The sequence below is a fragment of the Papaver somniferum genome, unplaced genomic scaffold (assembly GCF_003573695.1).
Source record: "Papaver somniferum cultivar HN1 unplaced genomic scaffold, ASM357369v1 unplaced-scaffold_118, whole genome shotgun sequence".
NCBI lineage: Eukaryota > Viridiplantae > Streptophyta > Magnoliopsida > Ranunculales > Papaveraceae > Papaver > Papaver somniferum.
The window spans coordinates 15142976-15165476 of NW_020620825.1; the positions used below are offsets into that span (position 1 = coordinate 15142976).

Genomic DNA, 22501 nt, shown 5'->3' on the forward strand with positions numbered 1-22501 from the left:
TCTAAAATAACAAAAATAGCCCCATAAACTTTCAACTAGAGTGACAGAGTGGTTTCCCACCAACACCGCAAGACATATTACCAAAATTCGGAAAAACTGGAAAAAAAGCTCACTTGAGCTGATCTCAAGCCGCAGCTAGTCACACACTAGATTTTCCTTCTCTTGAGCTGTTCCCCAAGAAGAGGAAAATGTACCTAGAAGGACTAAAAATGAGATTCGGTCATGAGAATATATGGGTGACTCACGTCTTGGTTATAGATTATTAAGCTAAGCTTAATCGCGCTGGGATTATACTAATCTTCAACTAATCACCACCTTCCACCTAACCTAATCACATATATAAAACAACACGTAGTAGTTTTCTATTGGGTAACATCACTAACAGGGATTGGTGGAAACACAGTGAAATAATATAACCCTGTAATATAAAATTCCCAAACTTTCAGAAAATATCTTCTCCCATTTTCTCTCTTTCTACTGTTCGTATCCATTTTGGATTTTGATTCTCGTTTCTCTCCTCCTTATTATAATTTTTTTTTTTGCTCTGATTATGCCCTAGATTTGTTGTTATCTTCCTTTTTCTAATCAAAAGGTTTAACGCATTTGGAATCTGAATTACAATTCTCAACTCAGACTGAGGTATTGATCTCCATTTACTGTAAGTTGCTCGTTCATTTTCAGTTTTTCTTTATCATTCATACCTGTACATTGCTTTTTTTTTCCTTCCAGTGGTGACGAAACAAGTTTATCTATGAAGTAGAGGACATATAGTTTTGCTGGTTTTTAGGGTTTAATTAATCGTCACGGATGTTCTTTAGGCGATGATGACTTAATTGATGTCAGATTCATCATTTTCTGAGGGATTCTACTCCAAACAGGTAACGCAAACTCATCCATTTACGATTTTTTTGTTTTTTGTTTCGCGTGTGCAAGTCTTTAATGACAATACCTAGACTCAATTATCTAGCTACTTTTAAAACCTTAATCTTACTTAGTTAAACCAATCTTATTTTGATCATCATTTTAAGTGTACACATTTCCTGTGGGGATTAGGGTAGACTATTATGGTAAGCAGGAAAAACTCACTAATGATGATAGGTAAAAGTTCATATTGCTGCTACTTACAGCGAGCCTGATCGAAGTTAAGGCGATCAAACTTGAAGTTCAGGCATAGTGTTAGTCATATGTGGGATAGTATCATTTAACTGTGAATATGAGTAGTCACTAATACTTTAAAAGTGAAATTTCCCTTTTTTGATTGTATTGCTTGATACTTAGAGCTTCACAAAATTATTAATTTGTTAATGCTGTTACTAGATGATGCAAAGGGCATACAATCTTAAGATGATTGAGGTTCATGACCGAAAGTAGGACTTGTCATTCAAGTTGCTGATCCGCCCATTATCTTTAGTTATGATTTTCATAAGGAAATGCTTGGTGTGTGTGAAACATTCAATTGGTTCTATGCAGTTACAACTTGAAAGGTTCTAAAAATCGAAATAAGCAGGTAGTTGTTGTACATTGGTTAGGATGTCACACTGAGATTATCTTAAGCAAGATAGATGGTACACATTCATGTACTATGAATAGTTTGAACTTCAAATGCCTACATAGTAATAGTGGTATCAGAGTTATATATCTTGGAATAAGCCATAGATTTCATAATTTATATACAAGCCTCCAACGCCGTTCAGTTATAGGTAGCTTGAGGTCTTATATAAAACAAAAACTCATCCTGTGAACAATGACTTAAACGGATGTGATAATGGTGGACATCATAGCCGAGGTTGTGACAATATGGTATCTGAGGCATGTAGTGGACGTTAAAGACAGCATTATCGTTAGGTTCTTAAGGTTACTCTTGCAGTCATGTTGCCAGGTCTTTTGGGATACTTGGGTTTGGACTTTTGTTAAAAACAAAACCCGAATTGTTGAACTGAGGCCGAAACTAGGATGGCATTTGGTAGATGTTGTGGTTAGGATCGTGGAGACAATAAAATGGGAGTTGACTCATTCTTCAAGACAAAAGTGTTCTTGGTTAGTTTCTATGAATAATATTTCTAGGAGGTCATTATATTGTAGTCATTATATTGACTCATTTGGCCAATGTCGGTGCAGAATTTCTTTATCACCATGTTTGTCTTGTAGTCATTATATTGTAGGTTTTCATGGTACACACTCCTGAACCTGTAGTCAAAATCAACAACATAGTCTTCCTAAGTATCCTTATGAGCGTTTAATTGCAGTACTACATGTTATGGTCTACGACTTGGAGAGAGGGGCTTACGGGTTTATGCCAATGGTATGAGATTTTGGACTCATAATCTGCTAGATGGGAGTTCCATTTGTCCCTGATTACATTCGTAACCTTATCAGTTTATTTGAAACCGTGCATTAGAACAAACCCAATCACAACAATTGATCTTATTACTTTATCCGGTGGTTTCATTGTTGAATCAGAGGGTATAGCCTATATGGATGTCGCAACCTCCAATCACATTTTCCCCAGAGTGCTTTATGTTTATTTTGTGTCATGCACACTCCACATATCAAGAAAGTTCACCAAAATCGGTGAATTAGAGGTCTTGTATGGATTTTTTTTTTATTGTTATGAGGACCTAATCAAAGTGGGATGGATGCTTGATAGCCTGTTGAATTCGCTCATGGCTGCGTTTACGTTTTGTTTTGGTCCCTAGTTTTAAGGCTTCTCTACTGGCCCCATTTTTTTATGGGAGGTAACACCAGTCAATGGTTATTGACTTGCTAAAACCTCCCAAGGCATCCAAGGTCAAGAAAACCAGAAAGACACTCTTTCTAGATTAGTATTATTGATTCTGAAGATATAAATCATAAACCATAACCGTCCAAAACCCAAGGAAGATTCTGGTAGGATTCAGGCTTCCCCTTAGGGCATCCACCATGGGTCGGAAAATTTCCATGAGTCTTCGAAAGTCCAGGTAGTCCAAGTTCCATGATGTTCATGGAAATGTTCATGGCTTCTTTCAGCTTTTGTTGGGAGAATGCCGCATGTCCTCCTTACCGGATAGATTTGCACCACCACATTAAGATTTCAGGATATTTTGGGTGAGCTACTTTCTAGTAAACATGTGAAGTTATCACATGGGACACGATAATGCTGGAAGTGTATTTATATGACAAGTGGCTTGTGTGATAAATGTAATTTCGTAAAAAAAAGTAGCCGTTCCATACTGGATGAGCTTCCCTAATTCCAGGGAACTCTTCCCTCCTAGTGTGAATACTCTACAAGGCTTAAAAAACGGGTAAACCAAATGAAAATGTATTATAATAGCCTCAGATAGAAAACCATTGGAGATCCTAACCGTGAAGTGTGGGTTCTAGTGGCCTCACATTCTATGTTTGGGATTGAGCCACTAGTTTGGCATGTGGTCTTAATTGTGGTACCAGTTGGAGTCAAACAGAATATGAATGAATTATAACGTGGATAGGTACTAAATCAAGTAGCAATTAGAAGGGAGCGAAAATCCTAGATCATGAAGCAGGTACTTTAAGCTGGAATAAAACATAAGGATTGCATAACGAGGTGCCCATTAGATCACATTATCTCTCATTTGCTGCTATCATCCAATTTAGGTTATTGGACACTATTGTGCTTGACGACTTGTCTTCAATTTCATCTACAGTACTTGGCGACTAGAGGTGCTGTGCTCCTTGTACCAGTCATTCTCATTGTATAGAAGGAAAGCAAGAAATCCCCGTGAACCAGTAATTTTTCACCGCCTTGCTTTGAGATCTGTTATACCTTTTTTTTTACATAGAATAAATCAAGAAAATTCTACTATAGAAATTATCTTTTATCAACTGAAGAACTGTTCCTCCACGTGAATACTTATGATTTCACTATTTGATGTCCACCTCTACCATTGCATTAACTTATGGCGAAACGTAACAATCTGGAGTACGTTTAATTTGTCAAGTACCTTTGGTGGGCTATTGTGCTTGTCATGTTCTGTATGTCCTTACATGGTTTCAGATATTTGAGAGGAGCCTTTTATTTTCGTTAGATTATTGCAGGACTGAGAACTTCTTTTCCGGTGTAACTGTAGAATGAGATGACCAAAACATTCTAAAACCTATTGAAAATCAGTGTGTAACTAATTATTTCATTTTAATTTGGTTTGTAGTACCCAAAGCAATTTTTTCCAGCTTGACAGTGGAATTTTTCATTCTTGGAACTCATCTCTGTCGCTGTTTTCAGCAGGTGTGTACTGTATGTGGTATTTCTTAAATATTCTTGATTTGTTGGACTTTCTGTCATTTTCAAGGCAACTGACTAGGAAGTTGTGATGGGTCCTTGTAACTTGTATGCTTTTCTTGTTTCAAGTTTTTTTTAATTTCCTACACCACTCTAGCCGTACGTAAAGCTTCTTTATACTTATTATAAAGTAGATCCTGTGTTAGAACCTGTTTTTTAGGGAATTAGTTCACAGTTTGGTATAGTGTTATACATATACTAAGACTTTTGAAGTAAATTAGGCATCTCAGATATTTATCCTGTTCTTTGCTGTGGCATGTGGTTGATACAGTTTCAGATATCAAGTTGAAGGACTTCGTGCATTAATGAAATTAATCTGGAGTTATCTTTTCAGGCTTACCGAGCTAGCGGACGTTGTTTGCGAGAGATAATCTGTAGTTATCTTCTCAAAATTTACCGATCCAGAGAGCGTTGCTTGCAGTTGCACATTGTAGAAACTGAAAAAGGAACAAAAGAAAGTCAGCTTAGCAGGTATCTGGTTATACTCTTCGTGCAATACCTTTTCCTGGTGGAGACTTCCTGCTATTGCCAGTTGATCTTTTAGATGCATCCTATCTGTCAACCTGCGTTTTGAACAAACTTGACTTTTCATTCTACATAAACCAAGAGAAGCAGGGTTTACTGTTCCTCATTTTTTCTATTGTTAGCTTAGTGATGATTATCTCCCTTGAATATCGGATAAAGTGCACTTTCTTTTCTTTATCTTTGTATGTTTTGTTTTTTCTTCTCTTATTTTCAAAAATCAAGAGACGACCGAGTGCTGCTTAATAATCCTAGAGCATTAATGCTTGTTTGTGTGGATTTAAGTGTAATGTAAAAGTGTCTGATTAAACTCGTGAATGTCTAAATTCTTTTTCTAGAAAGGGGTATTTCATATGCATTGTCCTGCTACCATACCTAATATGACCTCCACAACAACCAAGCGACACAAAAGGATAGTTTCAGAAGTGTGACTTGCATGTGCTTACCAAGAGGCTTCTTATGTTTAGCCTAAACCTACACCCTAAATTCATGTATGAGGAGATTTTGCTGAAGTTACCACCACTCCACAGTTTTTATTGATGTTACTGAATACTGGCTTTCCCACTCTTTGATATGTAGTTAATCTTAAGCTTAACAATCAACTAGGCTTATTTCAATCATACATCATTTCTGTTTGATACTAATATCATATAGGTAGATACACTTATTAAGGCTGCCTGGTATAGTACAACACTACTGAACCTATTTAATCAAATTGTTCATGACCAAGGTGAAATTATATCGTAACATGTCTGTTAACAATAATATGAGTTTATGCATCTGAAGGAGTTTCTTATTGTTTCTCAAATTCTACATCCGCTGGAAAGCAATGATTCGGTTATGCAGAAACATATTAATATATCCCTTCTCTTATTATGTTCTTTCTGTTCAGCAGTCTTATGTTTGTGGATCTTTCTTTATTATAATATTGTTACATGATGGTAAGTGAAATCTTATGTTTGCTGATCTTTCTTTAGTATAATATTGTTAGATCATGGTAAGTGACTATAAAGTATGGTTAAACCTACCCAGTAAACATTTATAGATACTAGTGTAACTTATAATTATTATCATGTTTTCTTTGAAGTGTTATTATTATTTTACTGAGTAGTGGATTTTGTGCTGGTAAATTAGCTTTCCCTGCGACTTATTTTTAGATGATTGGTTCTTCTCATGCTGCAATTCAATCAGTCGACATTATAGTGTGGGGATGTTTCAAATAATTTTTTTTCTTCTTTTGCTCTTTACTCACTTGTATTTTTGGTATTTTGTAGCAATAAAGGCGCATAGGAACTCGCTCATGGGAACCCTGAGGAAATTGTTCGCGAGTAATGTGACCCTCAGGTAACTTTTCATTAATCTTCATATTGGTTTCATATACATATGCAGAAATAATCTCTATAATATATCTACGTGCAAGGCGTGCCTAAGGAGTCGTCTGCGGGTGGGGCGCCTGGCTTCACCTTGCGCCCCAGACAACATAGAACAACTTGATCGTAAGGTTTCTCTTTCAAGAATGTTTGAACACAAAAAACATTAGACATCAGCAGTGCTTCCTTATTGCTTTGTAACTTTACATAAAGTAGATGCACTGAACATGCCACATGAATTCTAAAGTTGGTCTCAATGATACGGAAATCCAAATGTAAGTATGTTTGTGCTGAATGCATTTTGTCTAGGACATATGCCACATCTAATTTGAGAAACATTATGTTGAAACCAACAGGACCATGCATTTATGGGGTATCGAGTTATATATCTTCACAGTCCCTTGACCCGTTGCTACGGTAATTGAAGGCTGCGATGGATGATAATAGAATATAGCTTGTTAGTGCTTAAATAAAAAAATATGGACTCATGAGTTTAACTAGTTCAGGCGAGAAGAATATACCCCAGCTTTGTAGCCTTTTCTGAGGAAGCATGGTCGTCCTGTTGTGGCTGGCTTAGCTGGAGATGGACGGGTACATTCAGGTCATCTTCAATGCTAAAAGCATTTGGAAGAAGTGATGTTCGATTGGCTCCACTGGTATTTCCATAAACCTGAGACTTTAAACATTACTTTTAAGTTGTACTGTATGCAACTATGCAAATCATACATTTGGCGTAATGGTGGAAGTAATGAACGGCCGAATGTTAGGTATATTAGGTTTATTGAGGCTATATGGAGTTCATTAGTAGGCTAATCATTACCTTTTTGTGCAAATCCATGTTTTCTCGATGAATGAGGTTTACCTTCTTATATAATTCCATATATTCTTGATGGATTAGGTTACCCTGCAATTAAATCATAAATTAACTAGTGAATGACCTTCTGATTACAAATTAAAATAATATAAGCTAGCTTGTGTTTGAAGAAAACCTTGCGGCTCAAGTCTTCTATTTTATCAGTCAAGAGTTGGTCCTGCAAAACTCAATTTTTTTTTGTTATGGGTTTACTTAAAGCTATTGGATAGATCAATAAGACTTTGCAGATGAAAATAAAATAAATGTGTTGCATAAGGCCACCATTTCAAACCTTCTTCACCCGTACTCCACGCAAACTCATCTCCAACTGATTTTCCAGATTTTGTAAATCTTTGACACTCAAGCCGGAAAGCTCTTCTCCCATCAATTGCCTGCAATTGTCAGAAGGAAAATGTTAGATATCCTATCTAGCACTTCAGATGCATTCAATTGTTTAGATCTGATTAAGTTTTTGCTTATTTATGCGATGTGAGAGAAAAAAAACTTACAATCAGGTGCACTATAATAATTGTCAAGGTATGCAATGTACTGGACCACATGACACATAATGGAAGGACGTTAATGAGTACAAATTCATATCTTCGATATTGTGAGACTATAAGGATATCTTTCATTGGTGCTTGATTATCTCTCTCAATCAAGTACTCGCTCTTTCTTGTCTAGTGAATGATAGATCTACATTTAAGTACTTCGTTATCATGTATTGATAATTTAGAACTCTTGGACATGTAGTGGTTATAAAAAAGAATAATGGTCTAATAGAAAGAGTTTGGTCAAGATGTATTAATATGATTGCTTTAGTTGAGGAAGCTTTTGTTTTCCATGGTGTGATTAAGCATCTGAATCTTCGTTTAAGCCATAAACATTTTAGTTCTGCAGATGTATTCCACCAATATCCTCACCAGCACTCACCACGCTTGTCATAATACTCTTTGTATCTTGGTAACAGTATTTGCATGATAAAGACTACTGGAAAAATTTGATCTTTTGAGTAGTGATTGCAGTAAAGCCCGTGTTTATTCGGATAAGCATTTTACTTAGAGTTGTGCTTCCATACTGTTTAGTGCATGATAAAGTTGGAAAGTAAAGCAATCTGGATAATTTAGTAAGGTGAGATGATATTACCTATGGTTCTCTTGCAAATTTTGCAATTGTTGCCTCAAGCCTGCTGCTTCCCTTTGCCAGAACTGGCAAGTAAAACAAAGAATCAGTTCCAGCTTAGATGGTTAAAGTTGTTGCCAGCATGACTAATCAGACACCGAATGATAGTATTTGGCGGTGAAGGAGCAGTTATATCAATATGTTTCCTGTTTCCTCTCTTGTTTGTTTACAGTTATAACATTCTTGCTTTAAGATGCTCGAGTACACTGCTAAATAAGATGAACTGTTAATTCAGTAAAAAAAGAGTGCAGAGCTCAGTATCTGTAGTAGTAAACCAGTTCCTCTTCTGACCTCATGTCGTCACATAACTAGGGAAAATTCTAGATCAAGACATCTTAGTCCCCCCTATGGTCTGCCTACATTTTCTATTAGCATATCATTTTAACATCTTGTATTTCGCAAGAGCTAGAATTTCATGTGGTATCCTCGGGATGAGGAAATTACTTCTTCAGTTGATATGAACCTACACTCTTGCACAACATCTGGCCCACAGGGAACGAAGTTTATAACTATGTAATTAACCATTTCATTGATCGGAAGCCTTTGTAAATCCTAGAGCTACCATTTTCATTGGTTGATCTGTTTTATAACAGAATTGAGTTTGATCACTCTGCAGCATTCATATGCTACTACCCGACACACTAAACAATCAAAACAGTTGTCCAAAGACTGCAAACTTAGTCAAACTCAATGGAGAAATAGATGGCAAATTCGCTCTGACTACAAGTCAGAGCATACTATTGTTTGTTTCTTTCCTCCTTTTCATTTACGTTTTATTTTTTGAAGCAAAAGAAATCCTGTTTGGTTAGGAAGTTGTGGATTTAACCGGCCTGACACTAAAGTAGGCATCTATCCGGATTAGGAATTCTATTTTGAAGTAAAAGTAAGAGATGTTAACAATAAAGTGCAAAATACATGATATAAGACGAATAATAACTAAAGAATGTGCTTAGAAGAGGTTTTGTAATAAATTCTACAAAATAAATTTTAGGAGCCGGATCACAAAGACTCAGCAGCATTAGGTCGTTCCTTGTTGTTGATCTAAGTAGCTTAAAAACAATGCCATGATTTGAAATTCTTTGGCCAGTGAGTTTCCTCTTCAAATAATCAATTGTAATTACTTTGGTATGTCCCATGTCATAGCATACCGTGTAACCTTACTGGTATGAAGATATATAATCTATATACAGAAATCATTCAGATGGTGCAGTGATTCATGTACATCTATTCCTCCTGTTTGGTCTATGTTCCATGTGTAAGTCCTGCTTTATGTAGATTATCGCTTCTACTCGTATTCCTGACAATCTGAACTGATTGTCAGCAGCCAGTTCCCATGCCTCTTCTGCAGCACCTTTTGCAGGCAACTTTCACACCCTGACCATGACCATGAATTTAGAATTCCAGTGCTAGTTGTAAGAAATTTTTTTCCTGGATGGAGTGCTTCCTTTGTTGGGTTCCACGCACTAGTTTTTGGTGCATTTTGGTCTGAAATAGTTGTCTGCAAGCTTTGCAGTAACAACAAGACGCAGTTTGGAAATACATGAGCGTGAAGGGCGACGAGATTTGAAACATCCTTATGTGTACTATCCTTCTTCTGGTACTCCCTAGTGTTGTATGATAATGTATTACCAGGGCTCGTGGTTGCTCATTTAAAACCTCCAAATACTCTAAATAACTTGGTTTGAAATTGAAATTTGTGTTTGGATGTTGCTGATGGTAAGTAATAAGTTACCAATCAGCTATATAGTTAAATGAAGTGTTGCTTGCTTGCTTGTCGGTACCGTTAGCTGGATACTAATTTTATTAACACTACAAACTCAATCCAGTTATGAACTAGGGTACTGCATGCTCCCAATTCACGATTCACCAAGCACAGATGGTTGGTAGAATCCCATAGTACTTCTCTAGATATGGGATTTCTATAATTGCTAGATTTCAATAGTTTCTTTCCAGATGGTCAGCAGACTCCAGGCATACATACTACCTAGCTGTCTAGATTCATGGCTTTGTCAGGTGGTATATTCATATAAGTCAGAGAATATCTTCATAGAATTTGGTAGCAACTTGGTCTTGGCAGCTAGCCAAGTCAATGCAACAAAACTCTTTAACATCGGTTTCTGTTTTCAGAGTTTCTAGATAGGTTAGCTTGCTACATCAAGATGTTAACAGAACTTAAACCAACGTGGGAAGACATGTGGTTAAGTATTTGATTCCCCAGTAAAGTTAGTGAACTGATCTGAATGCATATGTTTAGTTGGAACCAGCTAACAAGCAGGGAAACAAAGATCAAAAAAATATCTGCATGAAGCTTTTGAATGTTGGTGTGATTTTTTTTTTTGAAGCATGAATCTTAGTGATTTTTAATCAACATAAGCAGATTGAATGCAATGCTGTGCTGTTACTGGTATAATGTCCCAATAAATATTGTCCAATGAGACAGCATCATGCAACTCCTCATACATGTTGGCAGCACTTACATAAGAGAGGGATTTACTAGTTAATGTCTTAGAAACAGAAGCAATAAACTGTATGCAGAATTGTAGGGTACATCAAGTATAATGTTGCCTTCTTTCGACCAGGACAACTATATCATAACTAGATATGAAATTCTAAATACTGTGTAGTGCACCCTGGAATAACTCTGCTGCCACACCAAAGAGTTTTTTCCTGGAATTGAATGTGAATTTCCTGGTAGGATACAGGGAAAGATTTGGGAATGAGTGTGGTCGAGGGATTAGGTCTATGATGGCCTAAGTTTGCATGAATGTCGTAGTCTATTTACCGTCACATGGTTTCTGTAATTATACAGAATATGAGTACAACTTTGTTGGATGGTAAGATTATTTTTAGGGTCAGCATCTGCATAGACTAGATCCTACGGACTAGATTCTAGAGATAGCTTTTGAGTGGAGTATCTCCCCCCTGCATACAATCAAGATGTTTCTTGAGTATGTTAAGTCAAACTATGTGCATGATGGACGTTATATGATTTCACTACAAGGTCTCAACCAACTACAGTAACTCAGAGAAAGTCATTGTTCTTATTCTATTCGCAATTGCAGGAAATGCTTTCAGAAAGAAAGATAATTGAGATGAAGTTTTGTTAAAAGAATACCTTGACTTCTGAAGTTGGATTCATCACTTGATGGTGTTCCTCTTTTGATTTGTTATGTCGCTCGATCACAGTTTTCATGCTGGTAAACAGAAGTAAAGATTTTCAGTTTTAGTTCTTTTGTCCGCTTTAAATTTGAACACTGACAAGTAGATGAAAATATCAAGTGCCTCGATGCTGCATATCACATAGCATTTGTCAAACAAAGTAGAAATGAAAAGTCTGTCAAAAGCCTCACATTCTTTGTATTTCCCTGGGACCTGAGAAGTTGGGTTGGGCTAGTTCTACTAATCGTCGGACTGTTACCCATTTACAGTCAAATGATGGGCAATAACAAAAGCAAGCATAATCAAGTAATTTGAAGTGAATTTTTATTCCATGTTAGAGCTGGTGTGATTCTTCCTGGGATGATGTTATGCATATTTTTTGGTGTCTGCATATATTGTGTCATGCATCTTCTTTTGGTGGCTGCATAACGAATATGTAATTAGTTTTCGATTTTTTTTTCCTAAAAGAACTATCGCCTCCGATTTTTTCGTAAAAAACTTAAATCTGATATTGTTGTTTATACTCTTGCGTAAATCTCATTAAAATCTTCCCAACGAGATACAATTTATGCCGGCTAAGCTAGACTCAGGAAGGTGTAGTACTAAGTAACTCATCTGTCCATTATTATTCTTACTGTGGAAGCATATAACAGCAAAGACATGAGATTTCATGTGTTTTATCAGACGTCTTTTCATTTCAAGAAGCAGCGGAGGAGAAAAAAAACAGTTCTAAGAAAACGATGTATTGTTGAAGGTTTTGGAAAAATTATATTCTAAATACCTTAAGTCACATCAATAAGCCTAAATCGCTATGTATGGCGGATGTCGGAACATTTAATTTTTTCCAGAGACTAAATGCTAACCAAGAAGTATGAAACAACGTGTTATGGATGGTTTAAAATGGTTGTCAAACATAGACACAAATCAGTTACTTCTGAGTGTAGCCAGAATGAAAAAGGTGCAAATTCATCTAAACAGAACCTATGCTTTTTATGTGTCAAAAAAAAGAAACAAAAAGAAAAAAGGAAAAAAAAACTGTACTTTTTAAACAGGTTTGATCAAGTTGGTGCTAATTCAATATGAAAGCGATAGAAAGCTCTTAGCTGCAATTTCACTTAGAATAAGAGAAGCCTAGATTTGTGAAAGGAGAACAAGAAAAAAGCAACGACATAATCGAAGACAGAAGAACAGAGGCTGTTGGGATGAATCTCATATAGTGGCACATGTGAAATACAATATATCACAAGCTATAATGACCTTCTATTCCGCTCTAACATCTTTAAGTAAGTGATGCATCATTTATTCTAATTCCGCTGTAACATCTCTAAGTAAGTGATGCATCATTTATATCTTTTATCCACACGTATGAATATAAAGTTTTTGCATGTAACCTTGTACATTTGTTTAAATAAGTCAGGACATTGCCATGTCGACCACATTCCAAGGTTCTGTGCAACGAAGAAACTCTACTTACAAGCTATTATTGATTATCTAAAAGAACAGAAAAGTAAAACTCAACTGAAGATGTCAAGTATCCCCGATGATGTTGCTTTCTGTGGTTCTTTTCTTCTTTCATAGGCTGTAACTTTTATGCTACAAGTTCTAAAGATTGTAAACTTGCATGTCAAACAAATATCAATCAGATTTTTTTCCCACTAGGGTGCATTTCAAAATACATCCCGTACAAAGATGAGGGTTTTATGATAAGTTTGTCATCAAAACCCATAGTCAACTAAAACTGATGGATTCTAATTTTTATATATACACTAGAAATTACGCATACAAAACAAATCAAATTACGACCTAAAAACATTAAAGCTTCAAAAAGAAATTAGCAAAAACCAAAACAAGCAAAATAACACGGAAAAATGAAAAACTTAACAGAAACCAAAACAAGCAAAATAACACATGAAAAAGAAAAATTCTGATAAAAAATAACTAATTTAAGGAAACAAAGGGTACACTTTTTTATGTGGATCCATAAATGGGGTATCATTTCAAAATGCAACACATAAAACACTTCTATATCCTTGGGTCAAGGTAATTAAATTATTTTCATGAAACAAATGAAAAGCAATCAATCTGCTTTTAACTTGTTGGGTCTTGTTAACTCGTGCTCCGATATATAGGATAAGCATTAACTAGTACTCCATTGTTATATCGATTCTATAAGTTTTTATATTGGGAAAGAAAATTTCTGTATATTATCCCTATAATAAATGTTAGATTTATTCCACAAGTACACTTGGAACTTAGAGAATTTTCATTTTTGTTTTGTTTTGTTTAGACCCTACGTATAAGATCACTGAAAACGTACGACCAGGATTTATGTTCTTTTTTAACCCCTTCCATCTTCCCCTCTTCTCTTTATTCACGGCTATGAACTCCAACCGAGTAAAAATAAAACACGGCAAAGAACTCCATACCCATCTTTAAAAGATTAGAAAAACAACAGTTATTGAAGAATCATTCATTAACCTAAATTTCCCCAAACTGTAGAATCATTCATTAGCCCAAACTTCCCTAAAATTAGTAGTGCTTTAATTTTCTTAACAGTGATGATCCAATGTGATGATAATTAAGAAAAACTGAAAACCATTGAATTGAATTGCAGTAATTAATTAATTGTATTAGATTTTTTCCATGATTCATTTTGTTGGACGACGAGACTAGCTGAAAATAGAAAGAAAAAAAGTATTCTGTGGTGGGTTTCCGAGTTTCTCATGAATCCATCAATGGCAGAAGGGAAGATTCTCAGTGAGTTTCATCAAAAGCTTTATTATACAACTTTATTATCCATTCTCCATATGGAAGAAAAAAAAGGGAAGTGAGGAAGAAGTTGAAAGGATGAAATACATTTTACAGCAATAACATCACAATAAAAATGGAGATGAAGGATGTCCTGAGATAAAATTGGAGAAGATGAAGATAATAAAGGAAATAGGAGCAATATGAAAACGTCAGTATTATTTAATTATTTTTCAAGAACAAAACCTAGGGGCAACCGTGGAACACTGGTCTCAATTTCAGAGAAAGCAAAATTATTATTATCTTAGTAACCGGTTTCTACTCCCTATGTAATTTAAGGATGATTACAGCTCTGTTAACTTGTATACGGGTATACAAGTTAACATGACTCTAACTTGTTTAGTAATTCATTTGCATCCACTATGCAATTGCTTTTATAAACCAATTACTAGAAATTGGATTAAATATTTTGAAACAAACATGATGCGAGATGAAACTTGAGGTTAGCTTGTTCCGATTCTAATTTGACAATATCATCTAGTGAAATTTTATTTACCTGTATTTTGGATAAAAAATTCATCAAGACCCATAATCAACCAACAAAAGGGTGCCAAGTATTTGGGATTCCTAATGGGTAATCACAATATGCCTAACGCTTGTAGGGAGATTAGTATTCACAATATGCCTAAAAAGGCAAAAGAGTGGATGACAAAATGCCTAACGCTTGTAGGGAGATTAGTATTCATCAAATCATCCCCGACACTTACCGCCAATCACCTTATACAAGCTCAGCTTCCCCTAACCCATATGCACAAAGAGATGGACTGCATCACCAGAATTTTTTTCTGGGTGCATGACTCCTTAGTTAAAAAACTGCATCCGTTGGGCTGAGACAAACTAGCTAAATAAAAATCTAAAGGAGAGGCATCAGGAAAAGCAGTGAACACAATAAAGCTTTGCTTATGAAAAGAATCTGGAATATGCATGAACAACCTGATCTGAGGCAGCCTCTGCAATGACAAATGCTTCAAGCAACACCCAATATTTCAAGAAAACAATCCCATACCATCCTCTTCTAACCCTCAATGGAAGAAAATGGCTTCCCTCATACCTACCCTCCAATAACACTTGTTTCATTGCATCGAAAATGGTTTAACAACCCCTTTACAAGCAAATTGGACACCACAGTTTGAAAATTTGGATCATGTTCGAAGCTACCCTTTCCAAACAGGAGCTGATCTCATCGACCCAATTTCTCATACACGGAGACAAGATATATTAAATAACCTACCTCCCCAGGCAACCTAATGAATCATAAATATCCATCCACCTTCAGACAGTTCCCAGACAGTATCATTTGGCCGCATTCGAAATTCGAAAAAATATACCATTTCATCAGCAAACACATATCATACCCAAGATACCAACCAACATAACCTCAACTCTCTCCCAAATATACCATATTCTTGTGGACAGTACCTTGTCCATCAAAAATACAGATTTTTTTGTGTGGAAATCAATCAAAAAGGAATTTCGATATTCTCCATATTACACCTAATCAATCTCACTAACTCCTATATTTGTCCCCGATGCAATGTCGAACCCTGAAATCCAAGCACATCCTCACTCACTATCCAATTACTACCACATCTTGGAAATCTCTCCTCTTTCACCACTCAATCAACCAACCATCAACCATGTTTCACCAAGCACCCTAAACCCACAAAAAACCATTTCACAAATGCTACAAGAAAATTCCCATATATCTTCCATGACAACATATTGTTTTCAATTTTAATTTGGTCATTGTGGATTGCCAGAATTGAAGTCATATTCCGACAAACAAATACAACACATGACGAGATCTCAATGAAAGCCTTAAAGCAACAATATAAATTCGAACGCGCAAAGCACACCTCTTCCCCAGATCTTCCTGAAGATCCACCGACCAATATCCCATTAAATAATCACAGAACAACAACAATTATATCAGTAGGCTGGCCCAGACCAGATAGAGACTGGATCAAAATCAACACAGATGGACCTGCAAAAAGTCACTCTGGTTTTGTTGGCGCGGGTTCCATATGCAGGGATTCAAAGCGAGAACATTAATGGATCATGCACAACATTTAAGAATAACCACTGCCTTGACGGCGGAGACTTGGAACACGCTAATGGTATCCGAAACAATAATGAACAAAAGTTATTGTTGAAACAAACTCGGAAAATCTCATGCGCTTCATAAAATCTTCGGCAGGAATGATTTCCGAAATAAACAAAGAATGAGCAAAATTCCTTCATATGTTATTTAGCACAACTTGAAAAGAGAAACCAAGCGGTAGACTACCTAGCAAACTATCGGCGGATGGAAGCAAAACGGGAAATCATTCAACAACAATTTGAGACCAGGAAGCTCCACCTTTTCATAGTTAAATTGTACTAAACGACTGTATGGGTACCAAATACCCACGTGCAACACTGCTCTAGTTTTCCTTAATATAATACATGCTTCAAAAAAAATATGTAAATATTTTTCTCTAGTTTCAATTTTAGTTATAGTTACAAGGCTCTGATTTGATGACACCTAGAACTGTTAGGATAGTCCCATAATGCTTAAGGTATTACGCTATTGATATTAACATTAATCCCGGAAAATCCATCTAAGCCACTTATTGAAGCATAATGCATATGATGGATAATGAACGACCAAGATTTTCTTAAGATTGGGCTATAGAAATTATGCCTTGGCTCCCATATATCTAACTTTAATCTAATCACACGGAGGTTGTAAGCCCCGACTATCCCTAACAGTAGCAAAAGACTAATTAAACTTCTTAGCTAAATTTTCCATATCCCGCCTACATCTAACCTCGACCTTATCACTTAACCTAACATATATATAGTTAATCTTAAAACTACAAAAAGGTTAAGCCCCAACCTACACCTAGTCTATAGTATAAGGTCGTGTGCGGTATATCATGTAGAATATAAGTGGATTAGGCGAGAGAGATTATGTCTTAGTGATACAGGGTAATCTTAACCTAATTTCAGACCCCTGCTAACCTAAAGCGGCTGAGACTCTTTTTAGATTGGACAACATAGATTAAGTTGTGGGTCGACCAAAGCTAACCTTAACCTAATCATATGGAGGCTGAAGCTAACCCTGAGGAAACTAAATTTCTTAGGTTTACTTAACCTTATGACCCCAACTAACCCTAAAAGTGGAGGAAATTAAACTTCCCGCATCAGGGCCGTATGATAACAACAAAAAGGTTAACCCTGATCGTAGGTCTGAGTGACACCTACTGGGCTTCTAATGTGATATATGAAATACAAATCCGTAACCCTCCCTTCCACTTGATTTTATGTCTCTCTTGTGTTAGTTAAACCGTGAATTTCCTATTTTAGGTTCGTTTCCACATTGAGGTGGATTTCATAATGTTGGAAAGAGTTAGTTTCCTAATAGGAGACTAATACTTGGTGGCCAAGTTTGTATTTTCTCTATATAAGACTAGAATTGTAGGTTTGTAGATATCCAACCTAGAAGCGTGGTAAATCCTTGTGCTTAGGTTTTTGACCTCTTTTCTTCGAGGGTTGAGTGCTATTGTGAAGGACAATATCATTGTGAGATAAAGAAACAAACGTACAGAGTTGATTGCTAAGATTTCTTTAATGGTGAGTGTTGACCGTGGATGTATCCTGTAAAGGTGAACCACATATGTATTGTGTTGTGGTTGTGTGCTTGTTTATCTTCCGTTTCTCTTATTATTTATCCATGTTTAGTTTAAATCACCAATTTCCCTTTGTAATCGTGTGTTCCGCTACGCTCGGAGGCCAATTTCCCCAACATCGTGATTTCTAGTCTTTAATAAATTATGAGCTATTTTGTTTGCAATGTCTTGCAAACAAAAGTCCACAGATTTCCAAAAAAGTATTGAAAATTTTAGTTAATAAAACTTATTCTTCAGCATGTTGAAGGTCGGTAGACGATTATATGTGAAAATAATAATAAATAAACTTAAACTGAAGTGTGGGTTTAATTTTTTTAGATCTTACAAGCATCACAATCAATGTCAATTAGTATCAATCAACATCACCAATTCTTACTACTAACAGGTATTGACAATGTATGGATACCTAACACGACCAACCATGCTTGATTCAAATTGTTCACTACAATAAGCATTAAGTCGTAAGATACTAATGAAAATCTCCAAACAATTGGGTTTCGTAGTCCAAATGTTGATATTGTGAATGATGAATGCAGGTGGGTCTTAGCAGGATCGCCAATTCCGCAAAACCAACCCAATACCCGTAATTTTACAGGAGGACACCCAACCTGTCCATGCGTGGGTTAAATACGAGTGCATTTCTGAAAACCCAATAAATATTGGGTCGGGTGCAAGTCTGAAAATCCATCGGGCACCCATACCCGCTAGGATAGGGAGTAAATGATAAGATATAACAAACGTATAAGGATATTTTGTATTTTGAAGGCTATTCGGGGGATCCACACTAGAAACAACAGACACTCGAAGGCATTTTATATAATTTTAGCATTGATATGTTGTAATAATTCAATATTCTTTAATTTCAATAATTTAAGATGTAAATTAATTGTTATGATGTTTCCTATTTTTCTATAAAAATATGGCATCCATAGGTCCATCATATCCAACTTGCCTACCCGTCTATACGCGCGTGTTAAACCTGCTAGTGATAGACTAGATATGGATTTAAATCTAGTACCTCCAAATTTGATGGACTGGATATAGGTGGCCCAAATCCATGAGTTCCACCTGGTGCTCACCCCTAACTGCATGTATATTTAGGGGTAAGCAGGTGACAGTATGGACCGGTTTTTATCTCATCCGCATCCAATCCAACTCATTATGGATTCTAAATTCGGCATCTGCATCCAATCCAACATCAGATGGATTTGCATCCAATGGATGCATGGATGAGCAGATTGGGTACGGATAATCTAATGAATTTGTTTTAGTAAAAATTTCTAATGAAAAATAAAACAACCTAGATGACTTATTATAAAACCTACACATTATATATATATATATATGTATGTATATAAATATAAAAGCAACATGGACAAAACTCCAAACAAACACCTTAAGAATTCCTAAACTATTTATGTATTTTCTAAAAGCTATATAAATGCGCTTAATCTAATGGGCATGGGCGTCCAACGGATTTTCAAGGTTGTATATGGAACCAATCTGTAATCCGTTGGATTTCAAAATTCCCAATTGCATCTAACCCACTAGCGAACTGTCCGGATATCTATCCGTAAAAATACGGTTGATACCGGTTAAATTCACAGATTACAGGCCAAATGCTCCCCCGTCCAGCACAAACACCACCTGATCGAAATAGTAATCACTGCTTTTGGATAAACCAAACCCCACGTGGCTACTTCTATAGCTCCAATGCATATTTTAGTAACGAAAATGATTAACGTACCGCAAAAGCAGCACCGAACGTGTACCGTGTGAGAGGGTGGTGGGGCCCACTCATGCCCCACCCCTATCCCAATGCAGAGAGGGTGACATTTCGTCCACTCTCGGTGCACAGTTCGGTACAAACTTTGGTGGATGTATCACAACCCTTTTAGTAACTCCAATCTTGTCGGGGAATATTATGAATCCAGTAAATATAATATAATTAGCTTAGAATCACATCACCAATTAAAAAGGCAATAATTAACTGATCTTATTAAGAATCCCTACGTCAGCACTTGCATCATCGACATCTCTTTTCACGTCATGAAATCAAATAAAGAAATCTACTTCTACTTGTTCCCTAGATGATTAGGGTTTCAAAGAAAACCTACATAAAACAAGGTTCCTAAGACCTTACAATTTTAGTAAGACATCATGGAGTATCAAGAAAAGGATATCAATTGACATACTTGTGGTTAAATGTTTCAAGTGACAATAATAGTAAATTTATCCTCTGATGATTTGAGAAACCAGTTGGTGAAGATGCTTTATAAATGGAGTAAAACGTTATCCATTATAATCGTGTCTTATGATCGTGCACACACTATTATTTGTTTCAATGGAAAAATTACAAGTTCACGGATTTTAGAATGAACAAATGAATTTTTTCTGTCAAAAAATACTTTACTCTAGGTGTAGCTCATTTTATTTAAAATCAGATAGTAAGTTTCACTATGCTCGCTCCGTAGCCAATTCCACTTTATTTTACGCTATGTAAAAACGAAATCATCATATCTCCCTCACCTTGAGTATCCATATAAATATATATGCACACTCGAAGTTCTTCATTTGTTCGGCCTTTGGGTCCTTCACTAGCGATCCATTTAAAATTCTCTTCATGCACTAAACATATCTATAAAGTGCCATTTCTGACTTACCTATGAATTATCCTATAACAACCATATATCGGCATATGTTTTGTACATATAGATACTCATTCCAGTAGACTCATCCAAAGTCTAAATATCAACTCTCCCTTCAAGTCTTTGCATCTTAATCTAAAACCGTTGGTTCCAGTAACATATCAACTAATCATCAATGACAAACTACGTAATAGTCTCTTAAAGTTGTGAACTAATCAAGTCCGGTGTCTGTGCTAAAACACAAGCATTCTTGCTATGCACGGTATCAAACAATCAAAATTAAACACTGATTTTTCCATGTTATACAGTAAAATCTGGTAGATATACCTCAAATCCACATACCAGCTATAATTCAACCGATAAATTAATATAACTCTTATAGTATTTTATGAAGTAGATAAACACACCACTAAAGAGAACAAACATTACAGATAGGAAGGACATGCTGAATTAGTCTTCGCCTAGTTTTTACTGTAAATTCATGTACTTATTTTTCATTTTTCGATCCCCTTTTGCCAGAGAAATATTGACGACTAAGACAAACCTTATTATTCAAGCATCAGGTTAAGCAATAAGCATGAACAATATCGATCAAAGACTAAATATGATTAGAAATAGACAAAGAAAGAGTAAGAGATCTCACAAAGTTCCATCCGACCTTGTACTGGCAAAGTCGTAGAGCTTTCCAGTGCTAGAAAAGATAATTAAACCGACTTCTGCATCACATAAGATCGCCAACTCTTTCGCTTTCTTTAACAATCCATTCCTTCTTTTAGAAAATGTTACTTGTCTACTGGTCGAGTTATCGATCCTACGGATCACGATCTTTCCTCGACCCATCTCTCTCTCTCTTGAGAATTTTCCTGAGGGTTCTATCTACTTTTTTTTCCCTGTATATACCATTGCATTATTTAAAACAAATTACAAACTCATAAACAAAAAAAATATTCGAAGCTTACTAAGAACCCTATAACCGAAACAGTCTTCAGAACATAAATTACATGAAAACAAAAATTAAGTTCATACCGAAAACAAAAATCATAAATGATAATTTATATCTTCACAAATTACGAAAAGAAAAACAAAACAAAATGAGATCTCAATTTAGAAGCCCATGATTCAAAAATGTTTTAAACTTAAAGATCTCTAAATATATATCAAAATTCATCGATGAAATCCAAAGGGTAATACAATTTCCACTTAAAAAAATCATAAAATATGATATATAAGATTTACTGAAATGAAGATGAGATTTCAAGATATATTATTGCACACCTGATTAAGTACTGTTGACTGATGAAATTTTGAGTAAGCTTTCTTTGCTTGTTGTTTCTGTTCTTCTTTAGGAAGAAGACTCTTCTAAAATTGGTTTAGACTTTTTAAGATAAGTTTGTTTTGTTTTTCTTCTTCACCTACTTTATTAGGAAAACACAAATAAATGAGAGGGTTTTTTAGAGATAAAAATAACAGAAAACAACTTTGGTTTTGTTAAAAAGAGGAAAAGTGGTTTTATATTTTGCAAAACCGCTTAGTGGTTTCTTACTGTTTTTGTTTGTCTAAAAAAAGTAGGGTTTTCTAAAATGGAATGGCAGGCCATAATAAGAATTTTAAGGTTTTAATAATTCGAGTCCGCACTTTAATTAGGAGCGCCTGTCGTATAGTTGGATTACACGTGGGTAGTTGCAAACGTTTGATTCATTCCTGGTTTTCGGGACTTGTTGCTTTATAGCATTTGGACATTTCTGCCCTTATCTTATTTTAAAATGACATATGTACCCTTATTTGAATTTTGCTTGGATGCCATGGAAATCTGACGTGCATAAGGGTGCACAGGAACCGAGCCGGACCGATGGACCGAACCGGAACCGTACCAGGTTTTGGACCGAACCGAGGTACAAGGTACAGGTACCGGTCCCAAAAATAGGAACCGAGGTCTGGGAGGTACAGGTACACGGTTCAATACAGGTACCGTGTCGTACCGGACCGAATGTACC

General features: G+C 35.8%; 1 protein-coding gene and 1 long non-coding RNA gene across 9 annotated transcripts; one reads left to right on the forward strand and one right to left on the reverse strand.

Annotated features, from left to right (window-relative positions):
- The first annotated feature begins 405 nt into the window (after window positions 1-405).
- LOC113330623 lies at window positions 406-7055 on the forward strand. Of its 3 annotated transcripts, XR_003350365.1 has the most exons (8): window positions 406-639; window positions 730-878; window positions 3663-3744; window positions 4164-4240; window positions 4629-4765; window positions 6091-6160; window positions 6237-6461; window positions 6543-7055. It is a non-coding gene; the product is annotated as an uncharacterized LOC113330623 (long non-coding RNA). The 3 variants fall into 3 exon arrangements; XR_003350364.1 differs by having other exon boundaries at window positions 6091-6461; XR_003350366.1 differs by lacking the exon at window positions 6237-6461 and having other exon boundaries at window positions 410-639.
- On the reverse strand, window positions 6456-21950 carry LOC113330621 (MADS-box transcription factor 27-like). 6 transcript variants are annotated; one of them, XM_026577436.1, is made up of 9 exons: window positions 21783-21950; window positions 21166-21397; window positions 11337-11415; window positions 8186-8247; window positions 7332-7431; window positions 7176-7217; window positions 7049-7090; window positions 6708-6856; window positions 6456-6614 (listed from the first exon to the last, which is right to left on the reverse strand). In XM_026577436.1, the coding sequence occupies exons 2-9, from the start codon at window positions 21345-21347 to the stop codon at window positions 6599-6601; spliced, it is 672 nt and encodes a 223-aa protein (XP_026433221.1). In that variant the 5' UTR covers window positions 21348-21397; window positions 21783-21950; the 3' UTR covers window positions 6456-6598. The 6 variants fall into 6 exon arrangements, with proteins under 6 accessions (XP_026433221.1, XP_026433219.1, XP_026433220.1 ...); XM_026577434.1 differs by having other exon boundaries at window positions 7007-7090; window positions 21783-21946; XM_026577435.1 differs by having other exon boundaries at window positions 21151-21397; window positions 21783-21946.
- Window positions 21951-22501: the final 551 nt, after the last annotated feature.